This window comes from Micropterus dolomieu, linkage group LG20 (assembly GCF_021292245.1).
Source record: "Micropterus dolomieu isolate WLL.071019.BEF.003 ecotype Adirondacks linkage group LG20, ASM2129224v1, whole genome shotgun sequence".
In the NCBI taxonomy this organism is placed as follows: Eukaryota; Metazoa; Chordata; class Actinopteri; order Centrarchiformes; family Centrarchidae; genus Micropterus; species Micropterus dolomieu.
In genome coordinates, this window is record NC_060169.1 from 31,739,703 (window position 1) to 31,761,628 (window position 21,926).

A 21,926-nucleotide genomic window follows, 5' to 3' on the forward strand; every position below is an offset into this window, starting at 1 on the left:
ATTCAGATAGGAGCCTGGTCTTGTTAGTCTGAAATAACTGCCCAGAGCCGTTCCCAAAATGGCTGCGGAGTGGCATGAGTTGCATATAAGGACTTCGATTTTTTTTAAAAACACCCTAAATATGTTTAGAACCCAAAATGGCTGCGGAGTGGCATGAGTTGCATATAAGGACTTCGATTTTTTTTAAAAACACCCTAAATATGTTTAGAACCACAACACTGTATTTCTAAACATCTGGTGAACATCTCCTGCTCCGACTGCTGTGCTCCGACTGGGGCCACCGGTAAGTGCTTTGGCACAGGGGATGGGCTCATGACAGCTTCGGCTGCTCATTGAGAAGAATATAAGAATGATACGTGCTTTCACATCAGACTCTCCAGAAGACTCCAATAACACCGTCACAGTCGGTTTTTTTAAATAAAGTCGCTAAGGGTGTCTGAAAAGTCACTAAATATAGTGACAAAGTCGCTAAGTTGGCAACACTGACACCCAGGATAAGCAGCGAGGCTGTGATGGAATAGATCAGACCTCTGGCCTATCAGGTTAGAGGTCTGTCATGTGATCCAAGAAAGACATTCAAATGAGCGACTAAAAACCCTGCACAGTTAAACAACAACAACAAAAAAACACATGAGCTGTGTTATTGAAACTGGAGAAGCTGCAGTGAGCTACTGTAAATTTCAAAGAGGGGGGACCACACACATTGACAGAGATTGTTTTCAAATCAGGTATTTTGATTCTCTCCATTCAGTGGTATTTAAATTAAGTGTTCAGTTGTGGTAAAATTTCACAATGAGGTATTCAGTTGCTCACAAAAATCTAATCATTCCTGCCTTTCTTTACTTCCATATTCTGAGCTTGTTTTACCAGGGCAGGAGGTGGAGAAGTGGGTCATTCTTTTTCTATTTTTTACATTTTCAAATCATCTTAGACTCAAAGAAATATTACCAACAAGCTGTGACCTCGATGAAACTAAGCTTATTTTGCTGTTCTTCTCAATGAAAGGAATCAACAGCAAACATCTAAAATATAATCAACTGTGATGAAAGGAGTATATACATACAATATATATACACACATACATATAGAAATTAGAACATAATAGTTAATTAAAATGAACTTAACTGTCAAATTCATGTATTTATCTTTTGAGGCTGTTCAGTTGTGTTGTGATCACAGTGCAAGACCCTGAAACTATTTGAACCCCGTGTCAAATACAGTGTTGTCCTGCTGTGAAAAATGCAGTTTCCAAAGATTTCTGCATAATGCATTGTGTCCTGTTAGACCGTCCTCTATGGAAGATTTAAAATGCCTAAATAAAAACAAATCAACAAATAAAGTGAAAAACTATATGTATTTTCTTTTATGTATGTATTTACTGTGCGATAACGGATTCACTTTCTTTGATTTGTTTTGATTTAGGCTAGAGATGCACTAAATGTTTGGCCACCGAAATTAATCGGCCGAAAATGCTATTTTTTGTTATTTTTTAATAAGTCAAAAGATGTTGACATGTCGGCAGTGTGGAAGCATTTTAAAGTGTCTGGGAATGACACAAAAGTCGCCGTTTGCAGACACTGTTCTGCTGAATTGTCTCCATGCACATCCACTCCATCTGTGGCTGACTTCTTAGAAAAGGCAAAAAACGGTCTGACCCGCTTTGAGTGTTTCGGTCACTCGTTTCTGAGAAGGCAATTCAGGTAGCCACACCTACATTTGGAGTGCACACGTATTCAAGCCTTTATGGTAAATCCACTGAAACGGATCAGTATGAGCTGACAGTGTGTCCTGTCATTTTCTCTCTTTACAAAGACAAGTGTTACAGTATGAGAGCCCTACCTGAAGAGAGGCCATGAAGTCTTCATGTTCGCGATACAAGAACCACATACAACATTGTTTATCAAATTGGGTCGGACTTGATGAATTTAGCGCAAGGATACACATGTGACAATGTTGGTTTTCAAAATAAGGTGTCTATAGTAGTGTCTATAGGAAGTGAGATTAATTGGATTATATTCACAGAAAGTATAAAACATATTACCAGTGTCTGTTAAAAGTAAATAGACACATGTAATTTACTTTACAGGACTCACCAAATCCTGTGGGATATGCAATGGTAAATTAAGATAAGTTAAATGGCTAATTAAACGGAAATAAATTTGAAAAACCTTGTTCGGTATGGTATGATATGGTATAAAGTTTTTCATGATATTCGGCTTCAGCCATAAATTTTCATTTCGTTCCATCCCTAATTTAGGTATTTTAAATCTTCCACAGACTGCTGGGGAGCACTTAAAAATAAACATAACAGTTTATCATTATTGTTAGCATAATATAATAGTAATGCCTATAAGAGCGTAGCAGAGCAGGTTGGTGGTTGGAGGTAGGGTTGGGAGGTATCTCAGGGTTGGAGTATACACGACGTTTGGTCTTTTTTTTTTTCACTTATTACATTCCTATAAAATCTGCTTGCATATTAACACACCTCTGATCCTGTTCCATTCATCATCCGAAAGCTCCGATATCCACCACACCCTTCAGTCATCCTCCAGCGTTTCCGTTTTGATGTCGTTACCCATGCTGCATCTTGTCCCGTCAACCTGATTGGCTAGGGCTTGGTTACTGTGATGGACAGCAGCCTTCTCCAAACCGACTGGATCCTGGGGCTCAATGGTGGGTTCGTCCTGGAGGGAGGGGGAAGGGGGAGACCAGGACACACCTGTCAATCTGGAACCTTCCACCTGAGGGCCCGCCCCCGACACAAGGGAGCGGCCGATCAGAGAAGTGCCCCTCTGTCCAGACATGCCTCCTCTAGCCAGGGCGGAAAACCAGCTCGGGAGCAGCGTGGGAACCTGAGTGAGGACAGGAGGAATGAAGGAAACGATTAGTAGACGTTTGGCTCAATCTGGATTTTCTCCTGTATATCTGCCCTCGTCTCTTCATCTGAAAGCCAAAGCTCTTTTATAAATGCAGTTACAGTGAGGAGGCAGTGCGTGTGTAGTCAGGCTGTACCTGGGTTGGAGAGGACAGGTCAGCTCGACTGAAACCAAACTGCCTCGCTGAAGCTCTCTTCTCAAATAAGGACACCTCACAACCCTGTGGCAGAGCAGCACAGAGGTTACACAATAACCAGGTCATTTGACGGTCACAAGAATAGTGTCATAATACTGTGACCTCTGAGTTATTTATAATCTCAGCAATGTAGAAATGTATGCTGACCACACAGAAAGCCTCTGTAAACATCAGATGTGTGACTAAATGAAAATTTGACCAGTTACACGAACAGGAGCCAATACAAACTTTTGTAATGTTTCACACACTGTTTAACTTTTCTGACCAAATGTTTACCGAGCCCCACTGTCCCACACATTCATACCTCTGAGCTGCTCAGTGCAAACACCGTCATCCTCTGTTGTCACTGGACAGCTCTGTTAGAGGCTTTGTCTGTTACTGAGCAGTTATAACTCATTTACTGTCCGCATCTAGTTCACCTGGTCAGGGAAGTCGTTGCCATCCACCTCGTCGCTGTTGGACTGACCTCCTGGACTCTGAACCTCAATGCCGTGGCTCTCCAAGATGGCTGCTTCTTCAAAAAGACAAACCTCATCATAGCATATCGACCTCAAACAACAACACACTCAGATGCAAGTCAACAGTGAGTGTTGGCTTGCATCATCCTTCATCCAAGTGAGAATGACGGACGTGAGAAGCTGCTCTTTTAGAGCAGAGCAACACCCTGCTATTACGGCTGGTTAAAAACATAACCAATCATACAACTGCTAAAGGAAGAATTTCCAAGTGTTTGTGACGAGCAGGATGGCATCTAAGTGTTGGCTGAATGATACAGCGAGCAAGGAACATCCAGTCAACAAGGATGTGTACTAAAGAGTAAAAGCTCCTTTATGTGTGTACTGATTCATTGACATTCTAGCAGAGCACACAGGGATATAAGGACAGTATCGCTTCCACTGTCTGCCATGACTGCTTGACTGTAAGACTACTCATGAAGAAGAAGCATTCATGCAAGCAGCGGAAAGTAATGGAGAAAGAGGCTAACAGCAGAACCTTTCTTTGTTTTTACAAGTTTTGTACGCTATTTAATTACTAAATACACTTTTGAGAGGTTTTGAGGCGAGAGATCAACTGTGTAGCATTTGAGTATTGGCAGTTTTACGAACGTTGAATCGAAAATGTGCTCAAATGTTTTCGGGGTTGAGAAGCTCCACAAGCAGCGGTGGGTTTAGTGGTCAGCAGGCGGCCAGTCCCGCCCCCAGAGCCCTCTGGTCCCAGTTATACAGACCACTGCAGCAGCAACAACAGAGCAGCAGAGACAGAGGAAATGCCACAACTGAAAGATGGTTTCAATGTTACACAGGGCAGCTCCGCTTTAATCTTGAGAAGCTGCAGAGCTGCAGTCTCTATTCATTCAACTTACACTATACATTTCCAGAGTAATAAACTCTCTCTCTCACACAGAGAGTTTTGCGTGTATGCCGTGCTGCCGACAACTGCATGCACGTCAAGTAGCCGGCTGTTTAAAAACGATAAAATATTCTTTGTGTGGTTCATCAACGGTGATAAATTATCCGAAAGTCCCACGAGGTGTGAACAACTCGGCACAAACACGAAGTTGGGGCTCCGTCTCTTCAGCAAGCGTTCCTCCGCTGCCACTGCACACACGCTACGCCTACACATGCGCACTGATGACCCAGGGTTAGGCTTACAATTTTGGATTTATTTACGCACTTTAAAAACATTTATTGAATGTTTTATTCTTTTTACATATTTATTTACAGCATTAAACGTGTAAATGTATATTGCAATAGGATGTATATTAACTTATTGAGAGAAAACTGGTAGTTCTATGTAAAATCAGACATTGAGTACATGTCGCCAAAATGGCATGATCCTTGTTTCGCTGCGAAGCTTCCACTGTGAGATTGACAGTCGAATCAGGCTCCGCCCATCGAAGCATCGAATCTTCGACTACTGGGGTCAGCCCTAATAATAATTATCCAATAATATCAAATACACATCATTCATTTGATCTAGCTCCGACTGTCGGCTTATGCGCTTTTATTTTGAAGGCAGTAACGTAACGAAAACGACAAAACGGTGCAGGATGAGAGAAGTTAGCAGACAGAGAGTGATGGACTTCACATGACAGGATTCACAACTTGGATTAATTTTTATGAAAAGCTGTTTTGATTCTTTTGATTGGTGGACCCTTACAGACTAAAGGAACGAACACATTCGGATTTAACGAGCGGACTTCAGGAGCGCTTCAAAAGTAACGCAAGTCGGCACTTTTCTTTTTCTTTTCATCTCTTGTACCGTGCAGGTTACACCAGTAAATCTATAAGAATTATACTTTGAGGCTTGTTGTTTCATAATATAATAGTAATGCCTATAAGTTCATCAAATGAACTTAACAATTGAATTGTGGAGAATCTAACCGATCTAACTATGTGTAGCATGTTCATACTGACATATTGATCATATGTTTAAACATTAATATTTGTTTTAACCATCTAAGCAGCTTAGAAGCAGCTTAGAAGCAGCTAAAGCAGGCGACTACACAGGGTTTAAGAGGTTTTATACATCCAAAGAACTTCTATAAAAAACAGACCAGGCGTTTAATGGAGACCTGTGTTTATTTGTCAAAATAAGTTCCCACACCAGGCCAGTAAATGGGGTAGGCGGCTATTTGGGACTTGACTATTAATTGAAGTTTTACAGTCGTTCCAAAGCATCTTTATTGAGAAGTTAAAAGTTTTAAAGTTAAAACCTACTTGGCAATAAATCAGATTAAGAGCTTATTGTTTTGGGTGATAAAGCCTGGCTGTTATCTTGGAGGAGCCTCTCCATAGTTCTTTATATTCTTTTAGTTGTGTTAGCAAACAACTGAAGTGCAATCATAAATCAGTGAATTATAGGAGTATCCTACGCTGTCTTGTCTTCTTCCCTGGTTTCCCCCTGACGTTGATACTGGTGTTCATTCTGAATAGTAAACCTCGTTCACTTAATGGTAACGTTAGCTAGTAGTGTGTGTTTAATTTGTTAAATGGTTTAATTCGGGTTATAGTTAGGGTGTGACAAATTTAATCGTGACTAGTCGACTAATAAATTACTGAGAGGTAGATATTACCAATGTTAGCGCGCCTCTTGATGTCTTTGCGGCGGTTGGCAAACCAGTTGTAGACCTTCAGAGATGTTACCCTCTCCAAATCAGACAGCTTCTTTCCTGTAACACACACAGAACACACACACTAATCACATATTTTGCTTCTCTGTCCTCTACTCCTTCATTTGTCTCCCTGTGGTTGTTTTTGAAGGCTCATTCACACATATTTAGTTAAATTGGTCAGAAAGTATCTTCGAAGTAATACAAAGTTATGTATTATGTTAGTTATGGCATGACTGCTTTTTTTTCTGAGACACATTCATTTTTTTAATATGCAACATTTTACATTATACAACAGTTGTCAAATGAAACCAGACCCTATTCTCCACATGGATTCAACCATATGCCTACTTTGCAGTTGTGAGGCAAGTGGCTAAAAGAATATTTTCTTAATTAAATGAAAGTTTTTTTACAATTTAATTTAATAATGTATTACGGATTATCTTAATTCATTCCTGTTGGAACCTACCGGGTTTCTGAATAACAGCATTACAGGCGGTGGCTATCTCCTCTCTCTTCGCTTCATCAGGGTACTGGTTATCACTGAAGAAGCTGTGCAGATGCAGACACACACACCATTCATTGTTATAATTACAAAGCCCATTAAACGTCACGCTTTACCTTTTCAGCCAATTCACTCCTCCACCTTTTCATTTTCTTGCCATTAACTCCTCCCCCGACATCCCACCACCTCCTCCTCACCTCTCCATAACAGCCAGACACTCCTTCCTCCAGGTGAACCTGCTCCCTCGCCGCAGACGGAAGCCCCCAGGGGCAGAGCCAAATGGAGGCGGGGCTTGGTGCCAATCCATCACATCCTCCAGAGCCAATGGGGCAGCTCGCATGGCCAGAGTGGCACCTGAAGTCAGAAACCCCAGACAGCTTTACTAATAGCTTATTTTCACTTCAGTATGTCACACAGCGTGAGGCTCCTGCTGACAGTTCCTCGGCTGAAGACTTATTCACAAGCGCTTTCACTGGTTCTCCACCTAAGAATATATCTCAAATATAAAAATGAAAAGAACGGGCTGATTGTCCATCGTAAACCATGCTTTTAACAGATAACTTGCACTTCTGTGATGTTGTAGTAGTGATTGTCCCCCTAAGTCCAAATGGCCTGATTTTTGCACAGTCAGCGTTAAGAAACTCCAGGTGTTACCGAAGTCAGCACTGCCAGTCATGCATTCAGTGCAGCTGACTGGTTATTGAAAAACATATAACACCTTTTATTTGACAGTATTTTCTCACAAGTGGAACAGGTTGTGTAAGAGATTAGGCCTGAGAGGGGTGTTACCAGGGTTGGTCTTTTCTAGCTGGTACCAGCGGAAGAAGGCTCGTTTCTTCTGCTCACTGAGGTCTGATCCCTGCTGTAGGAGCCAGTGGGAGATCCGACTCTGACTGATCCCTGGAGGAAGAGGAACGGAGTGAGATCTGCATCGTCAGTAGGCTAAGTGCTTGCTGGCATACCAGCTCTTCCTGGGGTTGATTTGGCGGGACTGGTTGAAATGCAGATGAAGATGATACTCACCCGTTACCTGAGCGACCACAGCCTGAGAGATCCGCCTGTTCGCCAGGAAGGACTTAATCTCCTCTTTGATCACAGCGCTATCCCTCCTACAAGCAGAGAGGAGAATCTACAGCTTACCACAAAGACAACAAATGTTTACCTCTCCAACAGTTTGACATTACTAAACACATAAAGCACAAGCTAACACTATTACTTAAACCAGCTGTAACTCTGCAATCCACACATACACCAATGGCAGTAGCTTTTATTGATGAATATGTGCAGGAATCAGAGGCCAGAGCCTGCTGTAATATTTGCTGCTCTCGGATTTCATCTTCACACACCCTCAAATCAATACTGCTCTGATTGCTGCTGTCTGACTGCAGACAGATGAGAGGCACTTGTGTTTGTGGGTGTGTGTGTGTGTGTGTGTGTGTGTGTAGGATTCAATCCCTGTATCGTATTCAGTGGGAGCTACAGGCAGGCTTGTCGACCATCAGTATTAACACCTGCTCTCTAGAGCAGCGATCTACTGTATAAGTTATCAGTGGGTTTGTCACATATTCCCTTTTGATATCAACATTATCATAATTTTAAGTACTAATTATTGTCACAGCGGTACAGGACTTGGAATCTGACAGCTCTAAAACAGTTTGCAGAATGTGACTTTGCCCTGAGCACCTCTCTTTGGTACTGTCAGCAACAGGCTAATGTTTGTTGGTAGCCCGGGGCTGGCGCATAGATTCAACATTTAAGGCGTTTATTGTCAAATGCACAGAAAGACCATCAATGGCTTAGACCATGATTGAGAGATAGATACTGTAGATAGAGACAGAGATAGATAGATAAAATTAAATTATAAGACATTAAAAACTATAAATAGAATAAACAACAATATATACAGACTATAAAAATAAAGTAAGGTGCAGCTGAGTAGGTTAAATGGAAACAAAAACCTGAGTGCAAAAGGTGAGGCTCTGTGCGTTGAGCTACAGACAGGGCAAAAGTCAATAGGAGTGATGAAGAACGGGGGAGGTGATGTTGGATGTATTGCATGCACAATGCATGTTGCTTTCATTTTGCCAACCAATACACACAAGTTAATGCTTTGTTGGCCTTTCCTCTGTTTGCAACAGATACATTATCAGTTTTTGCTAACTAGGAGCTAAAACTGGTAACGGTGGCACAACATTTTTTCTAAGCTACGGTGTCTGTGTTGTGCGTGGGGATAATTACTATATTTCTATAATAACTATTATAGCCCGACGATACGGAAGTTTTGAGATCAATGCTGATCCATAATTGAAAGCTTCAAAAATCCAATATATTGACCGGCATTAATTTTCTTTACACAATCCATACCATAAAAAAAAAAAACAACATTTTTGACTAGGCTCTCTTAAGTTAGCTTAAATTAGCTTTCTTGGCCAAGAAATGTACTGTATTTTACGGATGAAAATTAAACTTACTACTACTACTCTCTGGTGGGCAAACTATAGAACGACACTGTTAAGAAAAATCTGGTCCAGTCTTACCTCATCAAGTCCTCCACCTTATCATCAACATCTATGTCCTCTTCACTGGTCTCAAACCCATAGCCTGGTGTCGTCACGCTGTCACTAACCACGCCAAGAGGAAATCTGGGCGGTGACAGCTTCCCATTGGTGACAGCAACTAGACCGTTCTGAGCTACAGCTGAAATGACGACAGGTGAGGCCACTGGAATTGGTAGAGGCGGGGAGGTGGTGTCGAAGTTGTTATTAGGTGACAGTGAGAATCGGTTGTTGGGGAAACTTGTCTGAGTGGCGGCGGAAGTCATGGAGGAAGAGGCGGCAACGGTGCTGGAAGACGAGGGAGGCATGTAGGACGGTTTATGGGTCAACTTGTGTCCATGTTTCCGGTCCAAATGGTCAAGTGTGTCCAGGGCATGGAGGACCTCCACCTGTGTGATCCCCGTCCTCCTTAGCCTCTGGAGGAGGTCGATCTGCTCAATGGTGAAGCGAGGCTCCTCACTCTGCTGGAACATCCTGGAGGGAATCATAACAAATCCATTAAAGAAAAATGAAAAGACACTCAGTAAATCAGTACATTGCACAGGAAGCAGCTGTACTTCACTTAAGTATTCCCAACTTGTAAGATGTCGCTATTAGTACCCTACATTTTGGAGGCTAATGTCATATATTTTAATTCATTACAGTTATTCAAAGCTGTAGGTAATAGTTACTATCCAGAATAGGATTTTAGATGAAAAACATCCCACAGTAGTAGTAAGTAGTAAAGTACTATGATTGTATGGATTGTATTTTAGGGCTCCCTTGTAAAAGAGATTGTGTCTCAATGGGACTTCCCTGTTAAAATAAATACGTTTCAGACAGCTCAGGAGCTGCATGGAGCACTACACACTGCATACTATCCAACAGTGTTTTTCTGCAAAAACAACAATTTTATACAATTTAGAACTTTTTGCTGTAAATAATTTTAACCTAAAATATACTACTTGAAAGGTATTCTGGGAGTTTTTGACCACACGTAGTGCTGTGGAACAATTCCTTCTTTTACTTATTAGAACAGTCTCACAAAAGTAGTCACAAACAAATGTCTAGCCTACTATTGATGGAGAAAGTCACCGAAGCAGACATACAGAGAGAGAGAGAGACGGTAAAGCCCCTTTTCCACTGCACGGTACCAGCTCGACTCGCTTCGACTCTACTCGCCTTTTTTTGGTTTTCCATTGTGTAAAAGTTGTACTTGTACCTGCTACCAGGTACTTTTTTTCGTATCACCTCCGTCTTACCTGTCTTTACATTCTGGGTAATGTTGAAACGTTTAAACTTAAATCAAGAGACAGCTGTTTGTGTGTCGCATTGAACTTTACGTCGCGGCAGTTGTGTGGCGTCGCTATGACGACCAGCTACATAAGGGTCTCTGTCTCTGGGTACTATCTGCAATGGAAAACGGAGGCCACAGGTGTAACACCAAAATCTGTGACCTATCAGATTCAGTGACTACACCCAAACGACGATGTTTTCCTAACCATAACCAAGTACTTTCGGTGCCTAAACCCAACCAAGCTGCAACCGCTTCATATCATCAACAAAGCCTCTGGCGCTTACAGGCAGGGTAGCAAAGTTGCTTCTGAAACACTTTTTGTCATATTTGCTGAAACTGTCTTTAAACACCAATGCATATTAAAAAGTTAGGTGCTCTGAAAAAGACAGTATAAAAATCGGCTGTCTGTAGTCCTTTCAGGGCTGCAGTAAACACAGACACTCGTTTCATTCGGACCGAATGCAATGATTGGCTGGCTGGCTGTCACTCTCCCTCGCTGCCATGGCTACCAGCCGCGCTGCTACAGGAGCTGCCCCCGTGCGCGCACCCGCTCAGCTCGCTCAGACCCGACGAGCGAAGCGGTCAGACCATAGGTAATATCTGCGTGGCTTTTCAACGATAATGACTCACAACTGAGGAACACCAAGGGGCTGAAAAGTTGCACCGTGGTGGCTTTATTTCTGCTGGACAGGTAATCTTTTTCATTTTGACGGTAGTTTGTTACTTTCATCGCTAGCAAACGTAGCTACCTACTTAGCATCCAGCTAACTGTTGCTACGACTGCAGGCTGGTGTAGGAGCCAGAGTAGAGACGATGAATTATATCTAGCTGTAGGTGAGCTGGAAAACAGCAGCGCGAGCTGTGTTTTCCGACGCTAACATTAGGTTAGACAATGTAAGTGTAGACTGCGCTGGTTTAGTTATTCACCATATAGGTTTATTATACTATATTTACACCTAACTTTATGTTATATATATATATATATATATTTTTTTTTTTTTTTTTTAATTTGGAGTCTTTCATAGCCCTGTACTTCTCACCAGTATACGCTGATCGGACCATGCTGGCTGACCTGGATCACAACCACCATGTCCACAGTCCAGCCAGGAGAAAAAAGCTTATGACACAATTCAGTATGTTGCATTATGAGTACTCCTATGCATTTTACTCAATAGATTTATAAGTGATGAATCAAAAAATATTGTAAATATTTTAAAGTATGAGGAATACAGATAAATGGTGCTGATTTATTGTTTTGATTGCATTTTATGTGGAAATGCTAACTACAGTATAAGAGAATAATGTCAGGTATTACAAACTTTTCACTAAGCTGATCCTCCTTTCTGTATTATGAGGTACAGCAAGGTGTACAACAAAAAGTCCATGAAGTGGACTGAAGGTGGAGAAGGACTACAGTTACATCGCAGACCTCCAGAGTGCCATCCTCCTCCTCCTCCGGTTGTCTACTACTGAGGAGATGCCTAGAAGCAGAACCAGGAGACCTGATGATCCCCGTCAACATGGGGTTCAGTCATGTGTCCCTGCCCCAACTGTGTTGCTAGATACAGCAAAATATAAAAAAAGTAATATGGTTGGTTTTGAAATGTGGTAATCATGTCAAAGAGGTGACTGATATTTAATCATCTCCACAGCAGCGATACGATGCTACAAGTAAAGTCTGAACTGTCTTCATAATCAGTGAAGATACATCTGGACACACCTTGTCTCTTCCTGTATATACACTTATTTTTATTGATGTTTTAAAAATGATCAATTTGTGATATAGGTTGTAGTTTTAGTAGTATATAATAACAATAAACAGGTGTTATACCACATTTGGATGTCATTATTTCAGACATAAGACATAAAGGTAGTTGCTTGATTTTTATGCTCCAAGTGTAAAGAAAAGGCATTTATCATTTTCAATGTTTTATTTAAAAAAGAATGAAAATATTATCCAGAACAGGGAAATATCTCTTTGTATTTTCTCTACCCTCCTGGACATAAAAAGAAAACAATGCACAGGTATTCATCCACACAGTGGAGGGAATTATTTTGTGTAGCAGTTGGTGACATTACATCTTACACCCTGCTAGGATTAAACCTCTGTATTGTTCTCGTGGATCAGGAGAACAGTTGCATATCTTCCAGAAACAGCAACTTAGTATCACGACTCTTTGACCAAGTGCTCCACATTGCCACACTATAAACTGTCTATGCTGCCTGACTGAACTGTCTGTTTCTCTGTCCTGGGTCTGGAAGGTCAGCCATGTGTGGATGTTGTCCACAGTCCTCAGATTCTGGCCTGTAAAGGAATATATAGTTGTTAGAACCCCAAATTGGAAAGATCGGTGTAATAGGACAGAACATTCATCACCATGATCAGATATTTTTATTGAACAGGGGTTTGTTGTTCACCAACAGGACTTCTGTGTCTACATTACACACCAGGTCAATGTACATGACACAGATGAGCCGATGGCTGAAGCAGAGCTGTAGTTAGTTGAAATCAGTAAACGATAATAAAAAAGTAATAACACTTTATTTTTGACAGTCAAAGGACTTAGGGAGAAACACCAGAGAAACTTTGAGACAAGTACACTGGGAGATAATAGACTAATATTAAAATATATATGTATAGCTATACCTGTTTATATGCTGTTGTTGGAGCGTGAAGCTCGACGCAGGTCCTAGAAGATGTGCTCCTTGGCTTGCAACTCGTGCTCCCCGTCCTGCCTCTTCTTCGGACCCTGGCAGCCCTCCCTCCTCTGCTTCGCCTCGACCCCGGGCCTGTCCCAGTTTGTGCTTGGCTCTGGGGTGCAGTCCTCAGAGACATTAATGCTGTCATATTGGAAGCTCTAACATGCAAAACAACGTACATGTTATGAGTCTAACACGAAATACACATTTGTGTAGTGTAACTGATGGAAACGGGAAAATGTGTAGCCTGTTTTTAGCTTTGCCCAATGTTACCGCAGCTGTTAGCACAGCTACCTGTTGCTAACAGTTAGCTAGCCAGTCTTTTTAAACCTATCCAACAATAATAATAATAATAATAATAACATGCTAGCTTGATAGTACTAACAGCAGGGTTAGTTGTTTATTTTCATAATGTTAAAGGTAGATGTTTTCTTACCCCTGATGTGAGCCGCTGCTCTCCGCTAGTCACTGTCCTCGTCCTCCTGTGGTGTCGGCAACGCGCATTCATGTGTTTTGGGGGCGTGGCTTTGGAAGGAGACCAGAAGGGAGGGGGTGGGAGTTTCTCTGTTGGATACTTTCAAAATCCAGCAGTTTCTGGCTAGTTTCTCCATCCATTCAAATATTTTTTTACTGCTTTTTCCCTATAATAATGGGATAATTTTCTCGTGATCTCGAGATAACGACCGTTGTTTTCCCATGATAACGGGATAATTATCTTGTGATCTCAAGATAAACCATGACTGAATGCATGGGTGGGCAGGCGCGTTTCTTTAGGATAATTTAATCTCGAGATCAGGAGATAATTATCCCGTTATCACAGGAAAACGGAATTTAAAAAAAATATCTGAATGGATGGCCCCTTACGGCTTTCATAGATAAGTACTCATTTGTTATCAAAATGTAAGTCATTAGTGTTTTGAATAAGAATATTACTTTAATTAGAAATATTGTTCCCTTTGAAATATGAGTTTTAGCTGGCAAACATACCAAATACTGCATCAATACATACTGCATAGTGTGGTTCACTGCAATGGCGCAAGCATAATATACATGTATGGTTACATTTTTGTACGTCATTTATAGTATACTTTAAAATAGACATGTGTGTATGATGTTTTTCTTTAGTTTAACATTTTTACCCCCAAAAAACAACAAAAAAAACAGTGTGTCCATTAATAAAAGTCCGTCTGTTGTTTCCCCAACTGTTGGAAAGTGTTGGTTAGTGCTAGCTAACATCTCACTGGGATTCAGACTCTGGTCTGGAAGTTGATTAGGAAAGCTAACAGAATGTTTTTTGGCTGCTATGTCAAGTTTGCTAAATTTACAGGAAGTAATGTTAATTAGCCACATGTCATTATTACCTACTAGGTAGGATCATTACAAATGCTTTGATTTAAAAGTACAAGAGACCACACAGTGAGACAAAAGGAAATCCTTTATTGAAAAAACAAAAAAAAAAAAATAGCTGTTTCAATAATCGTTTTATAAATCGCATTTTAGCCCTCTGAATTGTAATCAAATTGAATCGTGAGGTGCCTAGAGATTCCCACTCCTAGTGTGTACACAGGCAGCGTGATTCACATCCTGCTGTTTTTGTTGTGCTATTCACCTGATTCACCTGAGCCGGTGGCAGTGAAGTCCAACATGGTAATACTAAACAAAGAACTCTATACTATAAACTACTTTAAACTGTAGAGAGGCAATTAAAGAATGCAAATAGCCAATACAATAAGAAATCTACATATTCTACTAGTGATTAATGGACACATTTTTTAGCTCATTAGTGACCTCTCTTTACCCACTGTGCTTGACATCCCAGGAAAAAACACTAGCGACAATCACAGTACAAAATGGAAGTACAGTCACATCTGTTTGCTTCCTGCCTGCAGATTTACAGCACACACACACTGTAAGTCATCTGAGCTCAGCAGCTGCTATCCAGATATGATGTGCATTCCTCCAGACTAAGGCTTTTATTATTTATTATAGTGGATACATTTTCAACCCAATTATTCCTTTAGTGTTACCCACATAATGTAATGTATGGTATGTGTGCACAGATTTTGTCTCATTTCTAAAATAAAAAAAACCTGTCATAGTAATAGTCACTGAACTGAACTGAGAGAGAGAAGCAGGGAGAGCGAGAGGGGAAGATAAACAGAGAAATGAGAGAACGCATCTGTCTTGATTCTTTTCTTTCTGATGCCGACTCAGAGAGGGAAAACAGGCCACAGCAGAGAATCAAAATCAGCAGCACTTATATAGAGAAGGGGGGTGAAAGGGAGTGTGTATATCTGGGTGCGTCTGTGTGTGTGTGTGTGTGTGTCTGGTGTGTGCGCACGTCTTGGGAAAAATGCCAAGAAAAATTTACATCTCAGGCAGCCAAGCTCCATACTTTCTCTCACTGCTGCAGAGGATGACTCACGCCGCATAAAGTTCGACTGATACACAGGATCGATACAGAGCTGCAAAATGATAATCAACTATTTTGTTTTTGGCCTCAGTTCATGATATTTTGTTGCAAATAAACAATTCAATTATTTTACTTATTTCAGTGTAGTATTTATTAAGTCTTTTACAGTCTACTTCACAGTTGTTGCAGTTCTTTACAAAACTAATGTAATTAACAAAAATCACTAAATGAGTATTTACGCCCCAAACCCCAGGCCCCATTTTAAATTAACCATGCCTTGCCAGATCTAAGATCTAAGCAAGGCATGGTGGCTCCAAACCACTTCCATGTCCATAATGATGAGATTCAGTGGCGTCTACTGTTGCTCTACACACTGAACTGTGAGGACTACAACACGCGCATGTCCATGTGTGTGTGTTAATTTGCCAGATGCAATCTAGAGACACATTTAGAATGATCAAAGGCAACAAGATGCATCTAAGTGCAAGATCCATATAAGACCAGGCAGCTTTTCAAGAAGATGCCCTGAAGCGTACTGACTAGAATGGCTTTGAACTCTGCAGACACCAGACCTCTATTTCCCCATCTCTTATCACCAACATCTCCAGCTACAGAAAGGTAAAACACACGTCTAATCAAAACAGCTAGGTTTTCTGAAAGGGAGCTGGCATACTTTTTACTTATACACCAATGACTGGCCAAAACTTTTGACTGCTTTTTAAGAAATGACAAAACCAACCAGGGAACCAGGGAAAAACAAAAAGGCATTTAGGCCTAACCTGTCTGCCAAGTTAGTCTCTTGCAGCCACTCTGGCAGGAAACCAATGTTCTTTTAAAAAGGTGGTACTACTGTAAGAAGACACAGTGGCTTTTAGATGCACAGTGGTGACTAATTATTATTTATAATTATTAGCAAACCATTTCAGGGTAGACAACCAACATTTCTTGTACTGTATTTGCCACAGTGGCTGCCAGATCAGTTGGACTTTGACCTTTTATTTTTTCCACTCTATCTGGAATGATGACCCAGCCACCTTGGAGGGCACTAACATTTCTCACTATGTCCATGGTGCCTTTCCAGCAGCCACACTCACTTCGGTAATACAATAACTAGTACAGGAAGGACAAGATATACCTTTTCAAAGTACACCAAATGTTATCTTGTAGTTTTGAATCATTTTAAAGAAACCAAGAAATACTGCCAGAGTATTTTTGGAAGAACATTACATGGTCTAGTTTTTTAATTGATAACAGCAGCTTTGGAATTTCTGGTGGTAAATTACATTAGCTGAAAAGTACACGTGATTATGCGTGGCTGGGACAGTGAGTGGGTGTGTGTGTGTGTGTGTGTGTGCGCGCAAGTAGGGGCAGAGTAGTAATCAAATAGTGCTGACTGGCACCGCTCAACTAAGATCTCTGCTAAGCAGCAACCGCAGGAAGACAAAGTACAGGAGTATGGAAACAGATTTAAAAAACTTAAATCACAACCAGGGTAACACTTTAACAGTGTCACTCAAAAAGTAATGTGCCCTTCAAACTCAAACAATGCTGAAGTGTCCTTGAGCAAAGCCAAAGGGCCTACCAGCTCCAGGTGCTGCTCTGTAGCTAAACTTGACCTGATATTGGACCTCCCAATGAAGCAGAGAACTTCAACAGAATCTCCAGAGGAGTGTAATACATTAAGTCCAACGGTCTCCAGGTTGAGGCTTTGTGTCACCATCTGGTTCACTCCTCAGACATCCCAGACAAACGACACATCATGCAAGAAAATACCAAGATAAACTGTATTACTATTCCTGGACCCAGTGACCTACCTAAGATCCTAACCAGACGTGGCATAACGCCGTATCCTGGTTGCAGACATGAGCCAGCTGCGCACATAGACAAAAGCCATTTAATTACAGTAGGCAACTTTTTAACTGGCCTTGGAACCCGAAATTCAACAAAGCAAGAAGAGCTGGCTCATGTGGCAGGGACACTACACTGTAGTGGCCTCAGATGTCATTGGAGCCCCGATGCAGAGTTGTACTGAAATGTCGACTTTCGAATCACGTTGGGGGGGAAAAAGATCTTAATTTTGCCCCGCTTCTAGAAAAATAGGCATGTTCCGACAGGGTGTCTTCAGACGTTTCATGGCTAATGAAGAACAACTCCTCAATTCCGCATATACCTTACAACGTCAAACTAACCCAGTCCACGCACAACATAATAGTACATGTTATTAACTTACTGGATCGCCTGTTGTTCACTGTAATTATCGCACTCTACTAAAACAATGTTCCACTGGGCACCGCGGTAGCCAGCATTGTGGACCAACTGGAAAAGTTGACATTGTGTGTTTGATTAAGTGTTTCTTGGTGAACTACGTGCATGCCGAATTACAGACTGACTCTTTATTATTCAGACGACACCATTAAGATCTGTTTAGGTAGTGTGAATCTTAACCGCCAAGTCAAACAGCGCAGCACAACCGAAATTTTTATGGAGTTTTCAGTATCACCACACACAGAAAAGCAAATGTATCGGGCTAGCAGCAGGACCCCTTTTAAGACAGCAGTAGCTGGAGCTGCAGGACTTAACTTACCTTAATATTCCAGTCCAAGAGCCTCCACAGATGCTTATTTTACCATATATCTACAGCCTTGGGGCGCCGGGACACACGGACACTGACAGTTTTCCCAAAATGTCTCCTCTGTTTCTAATTGGGTTTCAATCCACCGTCAGACAGATTCGCCTTTTGTCCGGCAGACAGGCGCCATGTTGACACAATGACGCAAGGAACGTCGGGAGTCGCAGTTTACAGAACTTACTGTACTCGTAGAGCGGCCAGTTTATTAGGCACACCTGGCGCTGTTGTTCGCGTTTGTTGACAGTGCCAGATAGGTGTTAATTCAACTCTATCGTTTCTAATGTTTTGTCCACCCAGATTTTTGCTTGTGTCTCAGGATGATTATAATAAGCATCTTCAGATGCTTTTGATACAGTTTTTTTTTTTCACAATTTCCCTTATTTTATGCATGTATTCATGCATGTAAACATGTGTGACACAAACACAAAAAGGGTAGTGTCTCACCAAAATTCAGAAAAGTTAAAAACAAGCCACCCCAGGCCAGTTGAGTTATACTCAAAAGCTCTCCCAAGTGACTTGTTATGTACAATCAGAGCTGCAAAACTTGGAACCACACAGAGGTGGACACAGGATTGCTCCTGTGACCTTTGACTAACTAGAACCACCAGGTCACACAGTTTCTTTATATAAAACATTTTCACCAGCTTGAGAGTATTTCATCAGGACAATCAGTGGTGTTCTCTGAATCAAATGGGCAGCCTACATAACCTAAACATAACCCTCAGCCCGTGCACAGGGTTAGGGATTAGGGTTCTTTTTAACCTAATGTCACAACAGCATGAGCTAACTCAAGCAGCTCACGGGCAAGCCGTTTAGTTATTTTACATTACATTTATTCACTTAGTTCTTCTTCTTTCTTTTATCTAAAGTGACTTACAATTGCCATAGAGGTCGCACGCCTCTGGAGCAATTAGTGCTTAAGTGTCTTGCTCAGGGACACAATGGTGGATGGTCGCAATGGGTTACTTGGATTGCTGCTCTGGTGTGACTTTAGGGCAAAAATGTCAATTTCAGCACTCAGAGCATAGAGTGCAGGGACAGTTATCCCACTTGTGACTCTTCTGGAGCAGACCACAGGGTCGTAGAACTGTTTTACCCAGAACAATGTGTTAGGAGAAGAAGATATGGCCCTTCCTTAGATCAGTGGCGCTTGTACTCATTACACAGAACCCTACAGGTTTGCATTCCAGCTGGCTAATCAACACCAGGGAGACAATGGGAACACAATTAGCAACGTGGTAAGTTAGAAAACCTGCAGTGCAGTGGGTCCTGACCGCTGCTGAATGCAAGGATAGATAATTAACTGACCATACTGTACGTATAATCAAACAACACACGTAGTGTTTGCAATACAAGTTTGTATCTGTTTTATAAAGTTCTGTGCTCCATTTATTCATATCTGTTTTTGTACATGATAAAAACTTACTAACTATATTAGAACAGTGATGAAACTTTGTGATTTCAAAGGAGTGGTCTATTCTTGCAGGGTCTCGGGTGAATGTAGTAAGATGCTGAATCTGCTGCATTAAGCCAAAATAAGATCACATCTGACCTCTGGACACATTTAAGGTAAAATCTGGTCTCTCCCTTCTGATGATTCGGTGGCTTGCTGTGCTTCTAAAAAGTAAAAACAAATAAAAATCACAATCACTGATAATATCGCTAATGCAAACACACCACTTATGTTTCCTCATATTGAGTATATTATAAATTTGTTCATTATTTTATGTTGTTTGTCTATGTTATGAAGCTTTGTTGGATAGGCCTAATGTAAAAAAGTGAAGATTAATCTCAAAATTTAAGTAACAGAAATAAATGGAAATGTTTACCAAAAATAATGAGGTACGCACATTTAATTGAGGGTGCAAAACATCACAACTGGACAATATTGACATATTTTATTTAATGGTAGAAAACTTGAGAGTCTACAGTATGGTATACAATATAAAAAAATAAATGTTACTGACAACTAACAACTAGGCATAGTACTGGCAGTTACAAACACACTAGTTTTAAAGTAATAGAAAGGTCTCTATGTACAGTGTGTGTGTGTGTGTGTGTGTGTGTGTGTGTGTGTGTGTGTGTGTGTGTGTGTGTGTGTGTGTGTGTGTGTGTGTGTGTGTGTGTGTGTGTGTTCAGGAGGGAACCCAGATGTTGCCGTGAGTGTCGGGGGCCTGGCTGTACGAAATGTTCCAGATCCAAGGCTGATCTGAAAACAGACAAAATAAAAAGAGGCCAGTAAAATTAAACGTGAATCCTTTGGTTTCATAAATAAAGGGGACATTACATTGGACAAAATGGCAGCATTTATTCCTGCTAAAATGAGTGTATTCATTCACTCACTCTAAGTGGAATGACGTGCCACAGACATGTATACTGATACGACTATTCATGGTGAAGAAAATACAGGATATACCGATTTTGTTGATGTCTGCCATTATTTAGGAAACTACAAACATTTTACCACCACATTTCACCCCAGCAGAGAGTCTGATAATATTTTGGGAGGCATCATCAGGATGACCATGTCATCATTTTAAACCCGTTCATACTCGCAAACTAGCAAATTTGCTTAATTTACAGAAAATAATCTTTTTTTAAATACAGCTCCCTTTTTTTTGGTTTAATTAGGGAATTAAAAAAAAAAAACATAACCTACAAACTAATCCAAGTTCCAATTATCTTTAGGTCTGCCCATGTGCAACAATATGCCACGAGTTCTACACAACATGCTGTCAGATTACTTGACAGGATAATGTTAGAGACACATTTAAATCTGTGTTTTGTGGAATAAATGATGCACTCTCTTAAACCTCTCTACTGCTACCTTTATACAGGTGCTGATCATATATTTAGAATATCATCAAAAAGTTGATTTATTTCAGTTATTCCATTCAAAAAGTGAAACTTGTATAATGTATAAATTCATTCCACTGATATATTTCAAGAGTTCATTCCTTTTAATTTTGATGATTATAACTGACAACTAATGAAAACCCCAAAATCAGTATCTCAGAAAATTAGAATATTTTGAAAAGGTTCAATATTGAAGACACCTGGTGCCACACTCTAATCAGCTAATTAACTCCTGCAAAGGCCTTTAAACGGTCTCTCAGTCTAGTTCTGTAGGCTACACAATCATGGGGAAAACTGCTGACTTAACAGCTGTCCAAAAGACGACCATTGACACCTTGCACAAGGAGGGCAAGACACAAAAGCTCATTGCTAAAGAGGCTGGCTGTTCACAGAGCTCTGTGTCCAAGCACATTAATAGAGAGGCGAAGGGAAGGAAAAGATGTGGTAGAAAAAAGTGTACAAGCAATAGGAATAACCGCATCCTGGAGAGGATTGTGAAACAAAACCCATTCAAAAATGTGGGGGAGATTCACAAAGAGTGGACTGCAGCTGGAGTCAGTGCTTCAAGAACCACCACGCACAGACGTATGCAAGACATGGGTTTCAGCTGTCGCATTCCTTGTGTCAAGCCACTCTTGAACAAGACACAGCGTCAGAAGCGTCTCGCCTGGGCTAAAGACAAAAAGGACTGGACTGCTGCTGAGTGGTCCAAAGTTATGTTCCCTGATGAAAGTAAATTTTGCATTTCCTTTGGAAATCAAGGTCCCAGAGTCTGGAGGAAGAGAGGAGAGGCACAGAATCCACGTTG

At 41.0% G+C, this 21,926-nt stretch overlaps 2 protein-coding genes and 1 long non-coding RNA gene across 7 annotated transcripts in view; 1 reads left to right on the forward strand and 2 right to left on the reverse strand.

Annotated features, from left to right (window-relative positions):
* Positions 1–1,641: 1,641 nt before the first annotated feature.
* On the reverse strand, positions 1,642–18,367 carry LOC123959102 (homeobox-containing protein 1-like). Of its 5 annotated transcripts, none has more exons than XM_046032983.1 (10): positions 18,218–18,367; positions 9,227–9,718; positions 7,713–7,798; positions 7,479–7,589; positions 6,887–7,043; positions 6,654–6,736; positions 6,149–6,244; positions 3,492–3,586; positions 3,013–3,096; positions 1,642–2,852 (listed from the first exon to the last, which is right to left on the reverse strand). In XM_046032983.1, exons 2-10 carry the CDS (start codon positions 9,715–9,717, stop codon positions 2,538–2,540), a joined length of 1,518 nt encoding a protein of 505 aa, XP_045888939.1. In that variant the 5' UTR covers position 9,718; positions 18,218–18,367; the 3' UTR covers positions 1,642–2,537. The 5 variants fall into 5 exon arrangements, with proteins under 5 accessions (XP_045888939.1, XP_045888938.1, XP_045888937.1 ...); XM_046032982.1 differs by lacking the exon at positions 18,218–18,367 and adding an exon at positions 10,805–10,948 and having other exon boundaries at positions 3,492–3,580; XM_046032981.1 differs by lacking the exon at positions 18,218–18,367 and adding an exon at positions 10,805–10,948 and having other exon boundaries at positions 3,492–3,583.
* On the forward strand, positions 10,740–11,923 carry LOC123959103. Its single transcript, XR_006822217.1, has 3 exons — positions 10,740–11,211; positions 11,564–11,653; positions 11,876–11,923. It is a non-coding gene; the product is annotated as an uncharacterized LOC123959103 (long non-coding RNA).
* Positions 18,368–20,145: 1,778 nt separating the features above from the next.
* The window catches only part of tdp1 (tyrosyl-DNA phosphodiesterase 1), a 12,143-nt gene continuing 10,362 nt past the window's right edge, over positions 20,146–21,926 (reverse strand). Inside the window, exon 16 of the mRNA XM_046031897.1 lies at positions 20,146–20,471. Coding sequence (XP_045887853.1) covers positions 20,398–20,471 — 74 coding nt within the window. The 3' untranslated portion in view covers positions 20,146–20,397. The remainder of the gene's footprint in view (positions 20,472–21,926) is intronic.